Here is a 20896-nt window from a genome sequence, read left to right on the forward strand (position 1 = left end):
ACTTTACCCATTTATACATAACATATACCACTTTATACTCATTATATTACAAATACCATACCTTGCGGCTATACACTTATAATCTCCTATCTCCTCATTGATTAAGCACAAATGAAGTACATTCCATGTTCATTCGGTGCCACTGCTCCTTACTCTAGTACATTTCCCCACATATCATATTTCATTCTGTATTCTCTGTGTCCTTAATTGATTTAATTTTATTCTTTATTTCATTTTTCATGCACTTTTGTTTACCTATTATATAAATCTGCTGCTGTAACAAGTACATTTCCTCCGGGGTGGGATCAATAACGTTTATCTTATGTTATATTATCATTTTAATTCAACATGAAAGAGAAGACTCACAAACAAGTTGGTCTACTTTTCCTTTCTGTCGACGAGGACTGTGTGAAACTGTGTGAAACTATAGAACTGCTATTAAATGAACCTCGAGGTGACACTATACGGTGAACCACTGAACCTTGAAAGAAAAGTTCATATTAGAGAGGTGGACACATGGAGGCTGCACATTCAAGAAGCCACAGAGGTAAAGTAAAATTGATATATATTTTTTTATTATAACGCTAAAGCTGTCATTACACAAAAAACAAATAACAACCTTTTCACTTCCTGAAACAAACTGCCTCGTAGACTGTACATGGGAGGAGAGAGAGAGAGAGAGAGGTCAACTCTCCTCGGGGTGGGGGCTGGGGGGCGGAGCAATAAGATAAAAACTAAACTATAAACCAGGTTAAACTGAAAGTTCAAACCCTCACAAACTATAAACTTCTTATTCATAGGATATAGTGACATTTGGCAGCTCTGATATAATATATATATATTTATGCTAGCAATTTAAATATGACAAATTACAGGATGACAATACAAGTTTTAGACAAGTGGATGGCCAGAAAAAAAAAAAAAACTGAGAAAAACAAGAATATTAACATCATCAACAATATCGAGAACTGAATGCTGGGTTTCCCAAAGCAGTGACGCCACCTTTCCACAGGGGGTATGTTCAATGCCAAATGTGCTTTGTGATGTAATCCCCGGTTCTTTCGCTGCCTTCCCTCCTATTTAACCTCTCTATAATATACAATAATACACTAAACGCATGGGACATGTTGAAAATACTATAAACAAAGTGGATTTTCTTGCTTAGATGTCTCTGGGAGACTCGGGTCATACGAGGCCAGAGAGGCCAGACACTGTGGGCACCGTGCCATTTGTTCAAATCTAACAAGATGCCAAACAGATTAAGTGTTCAATGTCATTTTCACAACTGAGGTGCAAACATTTTAAATTGTAACCATCCTCAAGGTGGCTCTGCATGTCTCTCCCAACAAACTTCCCAGCAGGGTTGATGTCTGTCCAGTTTCAGCTCAGTCAATCCCAACTGTGAACAACCAGGACGTCCTGGTTAGATCCGAAGAAAAAATATTTTCTTGAATAGAAACTGCATCCCTGCATCGTCCAGAAATCTGCTCTCATAATACTGATTAAAATGTCTCCACTGCAGAACCCAGACCTTTCTCTACTCTAAGAATCTGCAGCTCAGGAAAAAAAATACACTTTCTTGCAGCATTTCTGTTATTATTCAAATACTCTCTATGCATGAGTTGGTGAAATAAGGGACTTAAAGTGAATTGTAGCGGGACAGTCGGACATTTCACTGAGGCTACAATCGGCACATGCATGAATAGATGAGGCAACTCTATAACTCTGATATTTTATACAAGTATAAAAATAGTGATAGGTTGAGAAAGACGAAAAAGATGATTTAAAGACTGACAAAGAAAATAAATTACAAAAACGCGTGAGCTCCTGGACTAACTTGTGCAGCTAAATAATATTTACACTTTCATACATGTCATAGTAGCCATGGTCTCACAGTGCTTGAACCGAAAAGAAAAATGAAAACACGGACGATAAGTCAGTGACACTAAACGCTTTTTAGCTTTTAGTCTTAAAACTGAATAAATCTGAGGGAAAAGCCTCAGATCCTCAAAACATCCTGTTGTTCAGATACAAAAAATGAATGCACCCATAAAGATGAGGCTCTTAAATTACACAATGGATTTCAATGTGAGTTTCTAGAAAGAAAAGGTTTATGATACCAACACAAAAAAATTAAATGACACTTGAAAACGAATGAATTAAAAGATGCATGCAAGCTATATGCGTTTCAAAGAGGAAAGAGTTCGACAGCAACCAGACAGAAGAATAGTAACAGTGTGGGATTACCACTGACAACTCATAAACTGTTTTTGCCTCATCAACTTCTATAAAAATGTTTAATACTATATATGTATATAGTAATGTTATAAGCGATCAATGCACAGGTGGCAGTGTGGCTAATAAATGCTACAAAACAAGAAGAGGCTAATATATAAGGAGTAATATATAACTACAAACCACTGAGGAGTAGCTACACCGCTCGGCACGTAGATACTGCAGATTAAATGAGAATCATATTGAAGGCGATAATGAAAAAGAAAACCAATTCGCATCCTGAGGCATTTGGGGTATGATGATCGTCGTATAAACGTATATAGATGTGAAACTGAATGAAGTTGGCACAGAGGAGCAGGTGGAAATGTGGCAAAGAAACAGAGTGAGGAGCAGTGACACTCCTCAGGGAAAGAGACTCGTATAATTATTTACAAATCATGTTAATACTAAAATAAACTACAAACAGAGTGACGCATCACCCGTGTGGCGACAGAGTCCTTTACTTTTCGAGGAGATGTCTCTATTGTTCGCACCTCTGCCCCGTGGAGCTCTGTGGACGTGTTTTAGTATTTGAACTGTGAGTTGAGGACGGTTTTGACAACACAGCAGCTTCCTAAAGCCATCAGGGGTCTCTTTAAACAAGTGAGCGGCCACTGCAGTCCGGGAGTTGCCAAATGGAGCCATTACTCCTCTAGTGCACCTGGATATTGCTCTCTTGACGCTGTGTTGTTCTTGCAGTGGCTGTTGTGCTTCTTCTGCCAGGACACTATGCAGCTAGAGTGCTTGTTCATCCCTCTGTGGTACAATGCACTCCGGCAACAAGAGGTGTTTAGACAGTGTTTCTTACGCTGAGAAGAGGCAGACACACGCCGTCCTCGTCCAACCCGCGTCTTCAGGGACAAGACTGAACACAAGTGCGTCTTTACTGTTCTCTTGACGACATGGACACAGTGTGAGGTGACGCTGCTCTGTGCTTCTTGCTATTATAACAAAAACGTCCTCATGTTTTACACTGGGATTACGCAGTTAACGGCTCGGATTTGCAAATACATTTTATTGCTTAGGCCAGAATCCTATATTCTGTGATGTATGCAAGAAATTAGGTCTTTTCTCTTTGTCTCACACAGACTGTTTAACTAAGGCTCTACCTTAAATGGGCTTGTGATCCACTTCAGGTCCAAACCCATATGTTAACAAACCTCGTTTTATGTGTTTTCTGTGGCATCTTAAGCCAAACTAGGAAACTTGGAGCTTGCATATCTCTGTTTTCCTCTCATTCTGTAGTGAGAGATTCTCACAGATGGAAATTTACACTTAGAAATGTAGAGTAGGTGCCAATGACTTCTCAAGCTAGCATTAGAAGTCTTTTCTGTACATTGCATCTCTAGCAGCAACACTTTTTTTTTTAAAGCCTTTAACCTCATTTACAAATATAATGAAGGGGAGCCTCAATTTTATGACACAGGGTCATGTTTCTGAATATTGTGATGATGTCCTCATGCGATGCGCGGTGAGGAGCGATCATTGGTGAGGGTTCTCTTGAGCTTGACCCCCTTGCGAATGGCCACCAGCATGTTTCCCTTCCCCCCTTCCCTCGCCTCCTCTCCTCCAGTCTCGCTCTGAAGGTGCTGCTGGGTCAGCTGGTTGGGCAGCGGGACGGTGGGGGGGTTGGTCGTAGCCTGACCGCTCCAGGACATCACAGGCAACGTGTCGACATCCTCACCTCCTGTAAATGTTGGAGAGTATGGGATTTCTCCTCCTCCTCGCCTCTCCTCAGCATTCCTGTTCCCGTTAACCGCAGCAGACATATCAGGGACTGTTGGGATTTTCACCGGGACGACGGGCGTGCGAATAGGGATGGGGCCTGTGCCCACGACAGAGCCTGAGCGGCGAGCGGAAGGTTTTGAGGACGGGGTGCGGCGGATTGTGGCAACCCCTGGGGTGACCATAACTGGGCCGTGGCTTGTAGGATAGGAGCCAGAGGCATTATAGGAGCTGGATCCGGAATAAAACGATTGACCTGAACATGGGCCTGCAATGACACAACGAGAACAATGATGTCATCCATAAATAAAGTGAATTTCCCTTTAAGTACATTTTATTATATTATACAAGAAAGCAGAAGTAAAAAGACTTGAAGTATTCATCTGATGAGGTCAAAAAGATAAAAATGTAAAGATATAAGTTTATGACAGGATCAGTGAAGCCTTTACCTGTAGGGTTAGATGGATAAGCTCCTGTGTGGATCGGTGTGGGAGGATAAGGCCCCACGGGGTAGGCCCCCTGTCCAGGGTACGGAGCCTGTGTGCTGGGCAGACCGGCTGTGGAGGCTGGGCGTTTGGTCTGGAACATGCGTCGGTAGGACTGACTGATGTCACTGTTTCTGGGGATGGTGGAGGACTTGTCAAATTCAGAATGCTGCTGCTCAGGCTCCTGATCTCCAGCCATTGAGAAATAGTCATAATCTGATACTAGAGGGAGAAGAAAGACAGAGAGGTTAGGAGTGCACTTTTCAAAATTGGTGTTGGACTGATTCTGGAAAGTACATGTTACCTTGTGAAGGTATGGTGTCTTCGGAGCAGCAGGGTGTGTTGGTCTGGGTGCTGTAGCCACTCGAGCACTGCATGGAGTCTCTGCTGGACCTCTGGGTGTCCAGCTCCAGACCTCTGGACAAGACTAGGGCCAGTTCCTCATGGACCTCGAATTCACCAGCCTGTAACAATCGCCCAAATGAAAAAAACAAACAAAAAACATTTAGTAACAGAGTCTGAACGTCTGGATAAAGCCAGGTTTAATTTATTGAAGCCATTAAAATCATTAGGTACAACTTATTAGACTCATTAAATGGGAACATTAGTGGGGGGAGCCTCACTCATGTGGTTTAAATCCCACGACGGCAAAAACATGGACCCTGCTGGAAGTTGAATGAGAGGTCATCTGAAACTCAATCATCACAACTGCCAGAAAATGTAGACAGTTCTGTGTTTGTGTAGATTAGGTATTGGCAGAAAGAAAGATGTAAACGAATCACTGCATAATTCTCATGTTGTTATGGGGGGAATTTACCTCCGGCTGCAGCAGAGTACTGGAGTTTTATAAGTATAAATCAGGTCGAACAAAGTGACTTAATGTTTTACAAGCTCACTGCAAACTTCCAAAAAAGACTAACTTATTAAAACTCCCAATGTTGAGATTAATCTAAATAAGAATAGATGAGGAAATAATTCAGAAAAAATAGTTACTTCAGAGCTGAGGTATCAAACCCAGACAAACATTAGGAGATGGAGACTGACTCTGACCTTGAGAGGTGCCGCCACAGTCCTGCTTTTCTCTACCACAGAAGCCGATGAGCTTGGTGTTTGTAGAACAGCCCGAGCTGGTGTTGAGGACGAGATCGAGCCGTCACTGTTCATGTTACCATTACTGTCGATTATAGCCGGGGTCTCCTTGTCTTTCTTCCTCCTTAGTGTGTTGACCATGGGCTGGTCGTAAGGCCCTGGCTTTGCCCAGTCCTGAGAAGGAAGACGTCAACGATTAGTGATGATACTAAACATTTCTCTGTTGAACATTTAAAAGCTTCATCTCTTCATATCATCTCAGTTTGAAAGCCTGCAGAATGTACTTAGAGTATAAAAGATGGAAACTGATCAAATGTATTTACACATGACACAACAATAAAACCAATGAACCAGGTTTGCATGTCGAACAAACACTGGATATGGAGGATGGGACTACGCTGAACAAACCTTCCAGGTTGGGACCTGAGATGACGGCACCATGGGCGAGCCCATCGTACAGTATTGGGTGTAGTCTGGCAGCAAGGCTGAGGCGGGACGGGACCATGAGCGAGTGGGGCAGGAGGTGGAGGTGGAGGTGGAGGTGGAGGATGAGGAGGAGGGAGGGTAGAACGGGAAGGCGGTGGCCGACCCCGAGCCCAAACTCCCCCCGTTGCTATGCAGGTAGGGGGAACTGGCCGGACTGTAGTGGTCAAAGCCATTGGACAACTGAATGTGTGTGCATCGGTGGGAGGAACGGATGAGAACAGAAACAAACACACAATGGGATAAATTATTGAAATGATAAAAAAACATGACAAAACAAAACAAAACAAAAAACATCACTGAGGAGAAATCATTCAAAAATGAACACAAAAAATAATGAGGAAGTACGGAGCCCACTAAGGGTCATGGCAATAACTTTTTTGAGGATTCAATTTGCGTTCCCTCGCAATAAGTTTCGTGTAATCACCCAATAGTTTCCCATTGTCATCATGCAACATCATCATCTCATTAAAGGCAAAGTGAGAGGCTCCACACGAGTCCGACAGCATCATGCAGATCACTCTCTGCATTCTTCTGGAGTGACCTCTTGATCTTAGTATTTAAAGAAGTTTCACTAATTGTACAACTATGCCTATTAAGCAGTTTGCTAATACTATATCAGAATACTGCATGCTCAGTTCAAACTAAAATTCTATAAGCTGATCCATACTGCAGGGTTGTCGTGGGACACAAGTGGATATGGGATACATATGGCTCAGAAGGAATAGAAGAAGGAAAATATTGCGAGGTAACACTTTAAAAAATGTCCCAGTGACCCGTTGGAGGCTCCGTAGAGTAAGCAATATTGATCATGTCAATACAGAACAAACAAAATGGTCACAAATGGATAACTGTGTGAAAACTGAAGAAACGGATGCCAGGGAGTTTGGAGGGTTTTTTGTTTTCCTTTAACATTTCTGTGATAAACCCAAGTAAGTGTGATGTACAGCCAAGGTTGGAGTTTAGTGTGAGGAAGCCCAGAGGTTTCTGTGTGGGTGAGGTTCACGGTGGAGGATGAGTGTGTGTCACCTTGTCAGTGTGCTGAGGTGCAGTAGCAGCAGCTAGAGGAGAGGGGGCGCTGCAGTCACTGTGAAGCTGCCCAGTCTCAGACACCTCAGAGCAGCTGGAACTGGGACAAGCCTGGGACAGCGAGGGCAGCAGCAGCAAGCAGGCAACAAGAGAGAGAGAGAGAGAGACAGACATGTGCAGAGAGAGAGAGAGAGAATCGCAAAGACGGACATGTCAGCAGGAAGACACAGAGAAGCAAAGAGAAGCGGATTATTAGAGGAGGAGAGGCAACTTTCCATAGTTCTCAGCAGTTAGTCAGGAGTACAGCCAAGTGACTTAAAGTGGAGAAGGTGCACTGGGAGTAATAACAGCATTAACTGCATGGACATCAGCAGTGTTGTGTTAGAGACTTGTTCGAGGGAAGCACAGGCAAAAATATCCTCACAGACTCTTGATATCTTTGAGGAAATATTAACAATCCAATCCCTGGTTATTTTATTAACTTTAATAACATGATACATAATCCATGTCTGTAAGGAAATCATATTTGTGCATGCTACCCTCCAGAAAGAGATTATGGTTTGGGGTTCACTACAGCATCCTGCATAGTAGTGGGTACTGACAATGAATGGAAATGAAAGAGATCCACATTAAGTGTAAGCCGTAGCCCCTTTATTCACCCCGAGTTAAGGAGTGAGTCCCTGCTAAGAGACGTGACTGTTCCCTTTCAAACGTCAGCCAATGTAACTAGAGCAGGAATGAGGCAGACTGATTCCCAGGACTGTGCTGTAAAAAGGGTCAGGTACAGTCTTGCCAAACCACCTTCACTGCATCATAAAAACTTTGCCTCAGAACTACACCAGTGCGTTCTGGACAGGGGGAACTTTGATCGCCTGGCTTGCAAACAAAACAGCCGCTGTGGTCGATGTCAAACCCCAAACCCCACCAGACAATCCGCTGGAATACATCACTGATTATTATCTGCGACCGTTTGTCAGATTGGTTGGATAAAAAGTGACAGAATGGGACCTGCTGATAGAGACAGGCTCTCAGTGGCTATAAAACATACTGTTGTCACTGTAACATGTCATTTCAACTGTGATGCCTTTAATGAAAATACAACATGCAGTAGGCTCAGGCCTCTGCAACTTGAACCCAACCACAGTCTGTCACAGCAGTCAACTCTTTAATAGCAGGATGGGGCTGACCTGTTTTGCCCTGGGCCAGAGTGGAGGCAGACTAATTTCCTTTGCATTTATGCTATAATAATAGCAGTGAAATGACTTCACCATGATCACATAAACTTACTGCTGCCAGCTAACTGCCTCTCACAGATGCTGGGGAGATGTGTGAGAAAAGACTTGTGTGGATTGCTGATTTGGGGTTTTCGTCCAGACTACAATAACTTGTGAATCATAGAGCGTATGTGGTTTTTATAGTCTTGTCTCAACCATATGTACATACTTGGACACAAAGCTGTGGTTACGTGTGGGTAGTTGAGATTTTTTCTTACCTTTGTTTCAGCTGGCATAGGCGAGGATGATTTGGACGACATGTATTGGTCTTGTGATGAGGAAATGAAACCCGAGTCGTGGGAGGAGATGCTCGAGAGCCGAGCTGGGGCCGGCTGCGGCAGCGTGGAGCTACGGTACCGATGGCGGGGGTGATGGTGTTGGAAGAGTTGGTGTGAGGAAGAGGAGGAAGAAGAGGAGGAAGGAGAATGAGAGTGGGAGCCACTGGATCCCCTGGAGTCACTACTGTTAACGCTGTTCAGACTACTGTGAAAGGGGAAGGGGGTAAGGGGGAGGAGAGGTTTGGCAGTGACGGGGGGCGGGGTAAAGAGAATCAAGTGCACCCAAAGACATGGATTGAAGAAAGAAAGTTGGGTAAAGGAGAGATAAAAAAGGGATGAAGGCAGAGGATTGGAGGGGGGGAGGGGGGGGATGTGGAGGAGACAGGGTGGGAAACAATTAACACACCACACCAAGATGCAGCAAGCAGTGACTGAGGCCAAGCCAGTCAAAACAACAACACAAACCAACATAAGAGGCGCAAAATCATAATGAGAATAATTACAGACAGGAAATCACAGGATTTCATGCCCTCAGACAGCCCTTTGAAAATATTCACACAAAAAGGGAAAAACTATTTCAACACTGAGAGAAATTACTGGGAATTGAGCAGCAATAAATTTAACATCTGAAGCAAATCTAAAAATAGTACATTATAAAATCTACGATAGCATTTTTTGGGGTCATGATTGTACTAAATCATGTACAATCAATGCAAAAAATGCAACAGGACCAGGCAAAGGTAATATTTACGTAGTTTAAGCAGCTAGTGGTGCTAATCTATCATGCACAAACAATACACAAATGTGTGTATTAGGCAAGTCACAAAATAGGTAAAATAAATATAATGCAAAAGTGACTTTCTTGGTTTGATTTATGGATTTCATGAGTGATTTTTTTAAAGCATGATAACCAAAAGATTTGCAGTCACAGAAGACAATAGTGAATCTGCGAAGAAATCATCATTATTATGATTGAGACATAAAATGTATATTGTTCCTCCAGACTGGAGTTGGAATGTTTTCACAGCCAAGGTGGCCTTCAAACATCATTTTACAGTTTTGATTGAATCACAGACGTCACAAAACCCCTAAATTGGTGTCACAAGATTTTTTACAGGACAAATGCAAAGCAATGCCAAGCCCAGATTTACAGTTTCTTCCTTTAAGCAAAAAACAGTCATTGGGATGCAAACAAGAAGCAGTGAGAGTAAGACACAAAAACAAGAACCAAATTCTTCAACACTTCACTAAACTCTCATCCAAATATTATTTTCTCCAATAAAATGTCTACTTTAACTGTATTTCTCCAGTTCTATAAACTAAAAACTTGTAGTTAAAAAAAGAGGATTAGAATAAATACAAAGCAGCTACGATACATATTAACTAAGATAAAGGACTAGTGCAGCTCATATTGACCACTGGGTGGCAGACATAGATTGGGCAACACAATTAAGTGTTTTCCTCTATGTCCTTGTTCCCCACCCCTTCACACTGATATAAGCTGTCTCATAAAGAAGCTTCGTAATAATCAACAGGGAAAAATGAGAGATTTGCATGTTTTGTAGATCTAGCGTGTACATATCTCATGCTATTATAATAATGTATGAATGAGCTATAAAACTGTATAACATCCAACTACAAAACAATACATCGCAAACTGTTTGAGCTCCTTGTTCCAACTTGTAAGAATCTACACCCTACAATAATCTCCAGCATAACAAACAGGTTTTATAATTATTTTTATGGGTACAATGGGAAAATGTGTAGCCTCTCTGTTTTACTAATTCATGGCTGTAGTCTGGTTATTGGCTGGAGGAACCTACCTGCACATGCTGGACTTCCTGGACATGGTGTGGCTGGGGGAAGAGGGGGGCGTTTGATATGACCAACCATAGTCTGAGCCCTTCAGATCCATGATCACCTGAGAGGGAGGAGAATATGAGTCACACTTTATATTTGTACTTGTGACGTCAAGAGACATTAAGCAAAGCCTCTTAAATAAACACAAAAAGAGGAACATAGGGCACATTAAAGTGTCTTGTTTAGTTTGTGTGTTCACAGAGTGTTTCCTCTCACCTGTTCACTGGCAGGCGGAAGCTTGTGTGGGTCAGAGGTCAGGGCTTTGAGGTCATCAGAGATGGCCTGGAGATGGATGACCTCTCCCAACATAGAAATTTCCTCATCCTAAAAGGATTAACGACAGAGAGACCAGAGTTTTTTGGATTGTAGATTGTGTTTAAGAGTTTAAACAAGAGTGAAGCAATGCAGCATGAATGGAGCATGAATAAGCACATTTTCAGTCTGTGGCATTAAAACAAAAAGCAACAACACTGCGGAGTGAGATGACTTTCTGACAGCTCATTTCTCTCTCCCTCTCTCCCTCCCTCGCTGTGCTCACCACGACAGGCCGGAGCATGGCGACGAAGCAGCAGAATCTCTGTCTCTCCTCTATAAGCGCCTTCCTCAGGGCCTGTTTCTCCGTCTCCTCCAGCAGAATGTATTTATCACTGACATCCTGCATGGCGCTGTCCAACTGGGGCTGGATATCTCCTCGACCTTGGAAACAAAGAGGACACACAAACATAGACACAAAAAAATGAATCTACATGGAAACTGGAAAACACACAATTGGTCTAATTATGACGGCACAATGTTTAGAAAAATTTATTGAGATAAATTTGACAGCAGAGCTTCCTTCAGAAAAGAAATACTAAAAAGCACAACATGCATGAATAATTACAAACAATATGACTGTGAAACAATGAAGGAACATTTTAAGTACTAGATTTTTCATCACTTTCATCTCATCTGTTACGACTGCTCAACGTGTTATCTCTTCATTGTAGACTACGCTATATTAATTGCTACTGTTTGAAAGTCTCTGCTACTTTTTTGGGCTATCACCTCAGCATGAATGGCCACTCTTGTCACTGAAGTGTCTCCTGTCTATCGTTCAGCGGAGGCAGGAAGACTATCTCCTGTGCGCTACTCTGTTGCTTGTTTTGGAAAACTTCAGTCTATGACGCAATACTCAAAGCGTGAGAACCCTATTTGACTATCTCTCAGCCGGACTTTGTTAAACTTATTCATTTCAGAGAGAGGGAGATTCTTGACAGCGAGAAGAACGACTGTGTGTGTGTTTGTGTTTTAATGACTAACAAGAGTGCAAAGTTTCTACAAGACCATCTGGACCTTGTTTTGTGTGTGTCTGTGTGTGTGCGTGTGCGTGTGCGTGTGCGTGTGTTGAATATGCATATGCAAATCTGAGAAGGTTTTAGGACAGTCATGACAATCCCAAGGTTATCCTTTTATTCAGCACTATATGTGCCTTTTTGCTCTGTGTGTGTGTGTGTCTTATTATAAGTGAGGATACCCTGCAGCCAAATCAAGCCCTCTCGAGTTCTCTCTGGAGGCAGGAAGGCTGGCGACTGCCCAAGTTGACACACAGTTGGGCCTCCGAGCCATTATCTTACCACTCCAACTGCACTTGCACCCAAACACACACAGTCTTGACTTTGGTACATGAAGGTTAAACCGACAGAGAACAACTCTGTGGTCTATCTGTCTGCTCTCTCGTCTGGGCAAAGATAACAAACTAGTGTATTTTGTTGAACGTTCGACGTGAGGCCCCTCTATCATGCGAACCAGAAGTAAAGTAACACAGATAAAGTTACACACGCAAATCATTTCACCACAAACGTAAAACGTCAGAATCTCCATCTTATAGCGAGGACAAACCACCAGCTCTTTCCTGCCTGATATGTAAGTGCAGTCTATACATTATACATGTGGGAAGCTCTGTTTCCACTGCTTCATCTCTCCAACAGTTCAGTAGACCAAAATAAAAATGACAATTACCAATGATGTTCAGCAGGCACAGAAATACCACAACTGGAAAAGCACATCAAATGGAAAGTCTGTATGATGCCCCCACCATCATCCGAATAGCTCAAAATGACATATTTTCACTGAAGTACAATGTGAATGTTGATGCTGGGTCTAGGTCATTAAGGTGGTTCCATTTCTTCTGAGACAATGTGTTTAACCAGAGTGAGAAGACTGTACATCTCCAATCTGAGGAAGTGTTTTAACGAAATACCAAAATTTATCTTCATTTTATGTAAATATATCTGGATTGTAGATTTACAAGGGACTAAAATATGCAGTTTAACAGTTTAAACTGACGAATGAAATATACTAAAACTACACTACTACTTACTGGTTGTTGACAAAATGAGGCAAACGGACTAAAAGAGAATCCATTCACCAAGCTGGGTTTAGTGTGTGTAATGTTGGACTGTGTGGAATTTGAGTTGGGTGTGAGTTTATTGCAGTTCCTACTATACTGCACTGTGGAGACCACGGCAGAGTTGATGGACTGTGGAGGCCAGACTGGAAAGTCCAAATTGCAGTATATATTTTCTGTCTCATTTACATCCAATGGCAGCTTGTTGAGCAGACACGAATACCATTACATTCTACAAGGTTTAGCAGAGAGTTGGATGTGCTGCCTTTTTCGAGCTTTACTCACTGGTCTGGCTGCCACTACAGGTCCAAACTCATTGTTATTAATTAGACTCCTTTTCATCCTGTTGATGTGCTGGCATGTCAATGATGTTGTAATCACTAGTTATACACAGCTGATCAATGGTATTGCTAAGGAATAATGTAAAAAGTGCATCCATAAAATAAAACTGCAAACAGCTGCATCTAGAGAATTTCAAATCTTTATGATAAAATGCTTAATAGTTGCCATGAGTACAAAAAAGGGAATCAATGCAACTAAATTATATATGTCACATAAGATCCCAAAATATTTGTAATCGCATCAATTTTTTTCTTTAAATCTGTTTCAAGACGACTAAAAAACATTTGAAACTTCAGACTTTAGCTGAGCTCAATGTAGAAAAACAGCCTTTCAAGCTCCAGTGCCAGCGATGCTGTGGTGTCTCCTTGGCACGAGGTAAATTGAGGGAGCATACTGCATTCTGGTTTCTCCCGCTAGTTCAAGCATTGGCAGTCGGTATTCTCGACATAACCAAAGTGGTTTTGGAAAGTTGAGGAACTTTGTTCAGACAGATGGAAAGCCAAATATTTTCTTTGTTGCCGTTTTGGTAGTGCTCATGAGAGTTGTGCTCGACACAATAACAATCGGCATCACTTCACGTCTACATCTATTTCTGTTAAAGGCTGATCCATCGAGTGTGAAAATGTACATAATGCGTTAATACTTACAAAGTACTTTCTGACCACACATGGAATGAAAAATATGTTTTCATATTCAACCAAAAGCCATATGCTTTACTCAATCAGATTGAGACGGACATGAGTGTTAATGTAAGAGGCACGGATGGAAAAGACTGTTCGCATACACACACACACACCCTGGCACACGTGTGTCAAGACAATGCAGGCGAGTAAATATCAACTTGTGGTGAGCAGAGGAGGTTGTTAGTGCTCAACTTAAGCCTCTGTCACGTTACAACTGTGTCTGAGCTGTGGGTTGCTCCTTGATTTGTCCACATTCCCGGTTTCTGTGCCGTAACTTGTGCAACTATGTGAATGACAAGGCCCTGATTGCTACTTCCTCTTTCTCTCCAACCGCAGACAAACATTGGGGTTTACTGCAGATCAGTGGTCACCGACTGCAATTGTGAACAAATCCTCACTAACATATTATTCAACTCCTTTCCGTTACCAATTAAAGACAATTAGGTCTTGTGACAATGTTTTTTGTTTTCCCATTGGATGATTTATTATATTACAGTCCAAAGGTTTCACATCTACAACAATGTTATACTGTCGATATCCTGGTGTGTATGTCTGTCACGGCAGTGTCCAAAATATGGAAATATCATAACAAACACAATAATGTATATTGATGAACTTAACCACTAATATTAAGCTAAGTTGCTCATCAACACAGCAGTCGGAGCAGCAAAGAAAACTAGTTCTACTGTGTGTGTGTGTGTGTGTGTGTGTGTGTGTGTGTGTGTGTGTGTGTGTGTGTGTGTGTGTGTGTGTGTGTGTGTGTGTGTGTTTTTCTAATAAGATTAAACATTTTTACTGATATTCTCTATTTTTCTTTTCACCAGACTCAATGTGCCAGAAATCCAGCGACTGAGCCAAGATGCATATGGTGGACGGGTGGTGGGTTGTTGAAATAACCCACAGTCTCCACACATGTACACACATGTGCACACACAAATGAGATTAAGTGCTCCAGCTTACTCATGACCAATAATTACATTAGGATGCAGTCACAGGCTGTTTCTTAGTGAGGCCGGGGTCCGAGGTCAGAAAAACACCCTCACAAGACACATATCAAACATCACAGACTCACCAACACCAGCTGACAGATGGGGTGTTGTTTCAGGGCATAAAAGGAGGGCTCTTCATTTAAGTGGTGTGACTAAGACTAGTGGCCTATTTCTAAATTTGATTTAAAAGTTTGCGTGTATTCTGTGACACTGAGGTGTGACTTTGGGTGATCTAGGTGCACTTAAGCTTTACTGGTTATCTTCAATTACATGAAGGAAGATAGCTGCTAAATTAAATGAAAGTACGCATATTATAAATATAATTAAAAATTGTAATAGTTTCTGAATCACGTGCTTTTGTTGTTATTGTTTTTATTTACAATTCTGTAGTGTGGTTGTAGTCAAAGTCAAAGTTTTAATCCAGCAATACTTCTTTTGATTGCTTTGACAGCCAAGTAGCTTGAGGAAAATGGAGAAAGTATGTTTATGTAAGTGAACAAAGCAAAGGCACAAAAGCGTACAAGCATGTAGTGCACTTACAAGGGTTCTTGAGCTGGCAGAAACAGACGGTTTGTAGAAATGAATGGAACAGTAGAGAACTGGACCAGTAAAGCAGAGAGGAACCACCCACTGGACCAGTTAGTGCCCGATCATATCTCAAGTCTACTGAGGCCTCCACTTTACCTCCTTACCTCTCTTTCTTCTTCAAAAGCAGCATGTTTTTATCATTACTGTTATTCTAACTCAATGAAGAAATGCTCTTCTATTTCAGCCCTCAACTGGGTTACCGTTATGAAGCTGCAGCTCCTGTTTTCCTGTTCAATTTCCTTTCTGAGAGCACTTTACTTCACATAACTTCTCAGGCATATAAACATGGGGCCACTTATGCAGAGCTACGAGTGGAAGTAGAAGAGGCTTCAGGATGGACGTTGGGTTTATGTATGCTCATATAAAAACCTATAAGGAACCAGATAGTAATTAACATTAATAATCTTAGTGTGTCAATATGTTGTAGACATAGACTGTAAGTGTTCCATAACTGTAGAAGAGACTTGAGCATGAAAATATAGATTTTTTCATAATAATCAATTTCTTTCATGGCTTTTTCATAATGAAACTAAGATGATTGGTTAAACATTGCAGCGTAAGCAGCACCCTGGACAGTGACTTACCTAGATTATCAGCTGCAGTGCAGCATAAGGCGAAGGATTGTATCAGAACCACATGGGGACAGGGAGAGGAAAAAGATTTAAGTCAACTGAAAAAGTGCCAGCGCTAAACACTCATTCATCAGTTGCAGGTTTGTGTGTTTGGATGTCTGTTTAAGCTCCATAATACTCAAAGAAAAGTTAAGCCAAATCTATTTTTTAAAAAACAAAATAAGTGTGTGTTTCCTGTCTAAAATCAAGAACATATACAAGCATAAACAGGTTCAACTTTACAGAAATGCCTTAGTTGAAGTAAAATCATTCAGAAAGTCAAAATTATAATAATTGATTAGAAGTGACTTTGATTGACACATTAACTAATACCAGTATGTAAAGTATATTGATGTGTTGCTGCGTCCGTACTAACAAAAAGATAAAACATGCTATGGCTAACGCTTCTTCTTCACTGATAGACTGATCAATAAGAATAAGAAGAAGCATGAGGTTCTTGTACTCTTGCCTGAACATCAGCATGAGGACCGTTTGACATTCACTGAATCAAACTTAAAAACGTCAGCACCCAAAAAACAAAGTGGATATTAATCTAATTCCTTATTTTTGTCGATGGTATTTTTTTGTCTGGGTGAATGCATATGAAAGCCTGAGCCAAGAGGACTGCAGAAAAACAGCCCCTGTACTCTCACCAAAGAGTGTTTACCAAGTAAGGTAATGTTTATCCTTCATAGATCTGCACATGTCTAATCAGTGAGGATAAACTTCTTCCACACACTCACACACAGACACAGACACACACAGCAGTCTAATGAAAATCTCATACATACAGTTTAGACACTGTCCCATTTTCCTTTTGACCTGATTTTTCCTTTAGTCTTGCTTGTTATCTTCTTGGAGACACACAACTTTAATCCAGTACAGTAGAAGATTGCTAAAAATAAAGTTTGATGCAATGCAGCTTATGAACTGCCTGTTTTCATTTCAGACGTAAGCAGACCAGAGATGTCTAATTTTGGCATCCAGGAAAAAGATGATTATAATTCTCAAAGACGTCAATGAAAACCACATCTTTCTTAAGTCCAGTTCATGGCAGAAACACAGCATCTATGGGAAAGGCAAAAACTGAAGCTGTAGAAGCCGAGCCTTTCCTTCCTTCACTTAAAAAATCTGAGTACTGTGTATAATGAATACACTTATCATGTAGTGTGTTCCCCACTTTCTGATTTTCTGACAGGCGTGATTGATGTCTTACTTTGGTTTAGCAAGCAATGCCCAAAATGTATAAAACCCTTTAACCCTACACTTAGCTAGTTATTATTCCTGCACAATAAAGAGAAAAACCCTGTGTATGTTGTGTAGTGTGAAGTTCCTCTGGTTTTCATTCTCTGTGGTCAATTTCTTTTTGTTAATTTGTGGGTACAAATTAAAAAATCCTGTTCCAGGATTTGTTTCCATCATTAACAGATTAACAGGTTTCAAACAAAAATGAAACGTTTTCTTTTACCTTTCTTTGCTTTCTTCTGAAGTTTCAGGGTGTCCGAGGATTTCTTCTTGATTTCCTGCCGAGCTCTTTTATATTCTTAATGACAAAGATGGACAAAGTAAAACAACTTGTCATTGCTTGCAAATTATTGAGATATACGTTGTTGGTAAACAGATTTCTGGACCAGTGTATTTGTATTCATTTGAAATACCTTTAGCGTGGTCCTTGTCCAAAGTATTTACTCCTCTTTTCCACTCCTCCACCTGTTCTTGTAGAGGGTTGATCAGACACTCCAGGAAACCTCTGCGAAAACAACAGGTTAATCACTTCTGATCTCAGGTCAGCCTCATCCGTTAAACCATTCAGGAGGAAGTAGACTAAACCTTTAAAATCTAAACTTTTCACTTGTATCCAAAACAAATTTTATAGACTGAAACTATAAAATACCTGTCAAGAACCTTTGAATCTTGTGTCATTGTATTCATGTCTTACAGACTCACTCTACAGGGTTTATAAGTGTCTCTGTAGCAGACATTAAACCATTAGGTCTAGCTTGCCTTTCTGTCACTCTTTCAATCATTAACCAGTGGAAAGAAAGGGAGAATAACAGACTGAGAAGGAAAGAAAAAGTCTGCTTATGTCTGACTGTGTGTCACAGGAGGAAGGTAAGAAGCTTGTGCAGTCATGTCTGTGTTTGTGAGCGTGTTTAAGAGGCTGCGAGTGTGAGAGGTGGGCAGCTGCAGGCTTAGTACATGCAACTAAAATTAGACTTGCCCCTCTTGCAGACATTTCTCCAGAGACTGTGTGTGTGTATGTCAGAGGGTGGGTGGTGACCACAGCCCCCCGCTGTACAACCCCTGCTATGGAGATCCAAGTGGAATCTCTGCTGAAATGCCACCCGTATTAGAGAGTCCCTTGTCTGTATCGTGAGTGTGTGTGTGTGTGTGTGTGTGTGTGTGTGTGTGTGTGTGTGTGTGTGTGTGTGTGTGTGTGTGTGTGTGTGTGTGTGTGTGTGTGTGTGTGTGTGTGTGTGTGTGAGAGAGAATGAGAGAAGGGGCAGACAGAGAGAGATATGTTGAGGGTGACTTCACTGAGACATTATAAATGCCAAACAAATCGTCTCTTTCCCAGCAGCTCATGATCCCCACAGACAAAATACCATGATAAGGTGATGTATGTTGAGATTATAATTCAATTACAGACCATTATATTGCACTGAGAAACTGCTTGTGTCAAAATGCAATAATTATGAGTTATTCTTATAGCATTCACCAAAACTAGATTTAAGTTTTATTTTGTAACTAGTGCAAAATGTTACTTACATGGAGAACTGCTTCAGTTTGGCCTCTATGCTGCGATGTCTCATACACATCCTGGTCAAAGCTGATCCAATGTCTCTGGTTCCACCTGAAAGATAGGAAAAAGAAAAGAAAAAAACAAGCTTTTAATGTAAAAATCACAAAACTGTCAAATCATCTAACTAACCAAACTATATATAAAACAAGAAAAGAGAGAATCCAGAGAGGAAGGGTCAAGGGCAAATATCCCTAAGTGACACTGATGCCCATAGAAGCTCAAATAAACAGAAATCAAGTTGTGTCATATTCACTTTAACCTCAAAAGGATCAGACATTTACAACAGAAAGTTTGCTGCAATTTGCGTCAAACCAGCAGAACATCAGGACCGTCTGCAGCTGCATCATTTAGTGAGACGTCTAATTACACAGGTAACCACAGAGACTCCACAGAGCTGAACACACAATGGGCTTTTGATAAAGACTAGGTGGCTGCATCTACAATGTAAACAATGAATGAAAAGCTGTTTGAATATTTAAGTGAAGCACATAATAGTCACAGGCAGCTAATGCTGTAGAGTCATTAACTTCCATCGAAACTGGGAGTGACTTCACTGCTGGAAAAAAAAGAACCCTCATTGACCCCACTCTTTCCACTGCAGCCGAAAACTGTGGGAATCAGTGGGAAGGACAGATTTCGGAGAGCTGTGCACATATTCAGGTCAAGAGACGCCGGATGGGACGTCGGAGCTGGAGTCTGGAAAAAGTGCTCGCGGCTCATGTCAGTTTCTGTCACACAGGCTAACTAGCTGTCCACTGGAAGGCCTCTGGCTGGACAGCTAAGCAGGGACTTGACGTTGATTGACAGAACCATTGTCTGGCTGCTCAGTGGGACTGGTCGGGTTCTTTGTTGGACTGAGGCACTACTGTGTGTGCGTGTGTGTGTGTGTCTGCTGGTGTTGGTTGTGCATTAGAGGGCACAGAGATCTTGTATGAAACTGTGTGAAGTTCTCCTGACTTTCTGTTCAGCGACAGTGTGATACTCTCCGTTTGTGTGTGTGTATGTGTGTGTGTGGCTGTGAATCCCCTTCCAACCGAGCAGGCCATTCTGCTGTCAGCACAGTCCCTGCTGCATGCGGAGACACACACACAGAGCTGTCACTCACTCACACCCACTCACACTCAGATTTACAACACACAAAATTGTTTTTACTCTGTTAGAGGCTAGGCAGGGCAAACGCAAGAGTCTATTGATTTGACCTACAAGACTTATTCTTGTTCACTGGGGTGCCACAAAAAAAAGAAAAAGATAGTAAAATGAGAATAGCTTTCAAAGTGAATTTGTGATTTCAAGTTTTCAAATGGAGCTAATATTTGTGGTTGGTAATGTGATTAGGGCTCAGCCCAAAACAAATTTCCATGACAAATTTCAACTGTATTTCAGACTCAACAACATCTTACACTTGTGAAAGATTTTTTTTTGGAGCCACCCTGTGTGAACTGTGTCGTCTTGTTTTTAGCTTGATTCATGTGTCTAAATTCAACAGAATAATGGTGAAGTGAAATGTCGGGCGCATAAATTGTTGTTTTTGTTTCGTACCCCTCAAATAAATCTTGTCACATAGATGCTGACTCTTCTGTGTCTGTGTTGAAAACGTGCGAACCAGCACGATACAAGAGGTTCTGTTTTAAATTGTCTGTTTCTAATCCGAAGCAGAACTGTTTTCTCTCCCTCTTCTCAAAGACCAGTGTTAGCTCACTGAGCCTTTGAGAGCTCAGTGAAAAGACCGAATTAGGCTATTTTATACAATAAATTACAACTTTCCCGCATCTTTCAACAATACATAATTTAATGTCAATCCCACTGAGCCCATTATGACCTCAGAGCTTTCCCTCTATCCATTCATTCATCCGCTCCTCTTTAACCGTGCGTACTTTTTATTGCAGAGGGTGTGGCTACTACATGGCATAAAAGACCTCTCTGTTATACAACACCATAATGCTCATTCATTCCTGCGTTGACTTGTTTAGTCACCATATCCATCCATCCATCCTTCC

At 41.5% G+C, this 20896-nt stretch overlaps 1 protein-coding gene across 7 annotated transcripts in view; it reads right to left on the reverse strand.

Moving 5' to 3' along the window:
• Window positions 1–553: 553 nt before the first annotated feature.
• Window positions 554–20896, reverse strand: part of LOC118113331 (protein MTSS 1) — a 50857-nt gene continuing 30514 nt past the window's right edge. The window contains exons 4-17 of one of the 7 annotated variants that reach the window (XM_035162916.2): window positions 18866–18950; window positions 17755–17846; window positions 17565–17639; window positions 16070–16081; window positions 11036–11193; window positions 10714–10821; window positions 10461–10558; window positions 8578–8707; window positions 7086–7196; window positions 5982–6239; window positions 5535–5747; window positions 4789–4948; window positions 4449–4706; window positions 554–4267 (exon numbers count right to left, since the gene is read on the reverse strand). In XM_035162916.2, coding sequence (XP_035018807.2) covers window positions 3732–4267; window positions 4449–4706; window positions 4789–4948; window positions 5535–5747; window positions 5982–6239; window positions 7086–7196; window positions 8578–8707; window positions 10461–10558; window positions 10714–10821; window positions 11036–11193; window positions 16070–16081; window positions 17565–17639; window positions 17755–17846; window positions 18866–18950 — 2294 coding nt within the window. In that variant the 3' untranslated portion in view covers window positions 554–3731. Of the gene's footprint in view, window positions 4268–4448; window positions 4707–4788; window positions 4949–5534; window positions 5748–5981; window positions 6240–7085; window positions 7197–8577; window positions 8843–10460; window positions 10559–10713; window positions 10822–11035; window positions 11194–16069; window positions 16082–17564; window positions 17640–17754; window positions 17847–18865; window positions 18951–20896 lie in introns of all 7 variants that reach the window. The other 6 variants (XM_035162913.2, XM_035162919.2, XM_035162914.2 and 3 more) reach the window with 6 other exon arrangements.

This window comes from Hippoglossus stenolepis, chromosome 8 (genome assembly GCF_022539355.2).
Source record: "Hippoglossus stenolepis isolate QCI-W04-F060 chromosome 8, HSTE1.2, whole genome shotgun sequence".
Taxonomy (NCBI): domain Eukaryota; kingdom Metazoa; phylum Chordata; class Actinopteri; order Pleuronectiformes; family Pleuronectidae; genus Hippoglossus; species Hippoglossus stenolepis.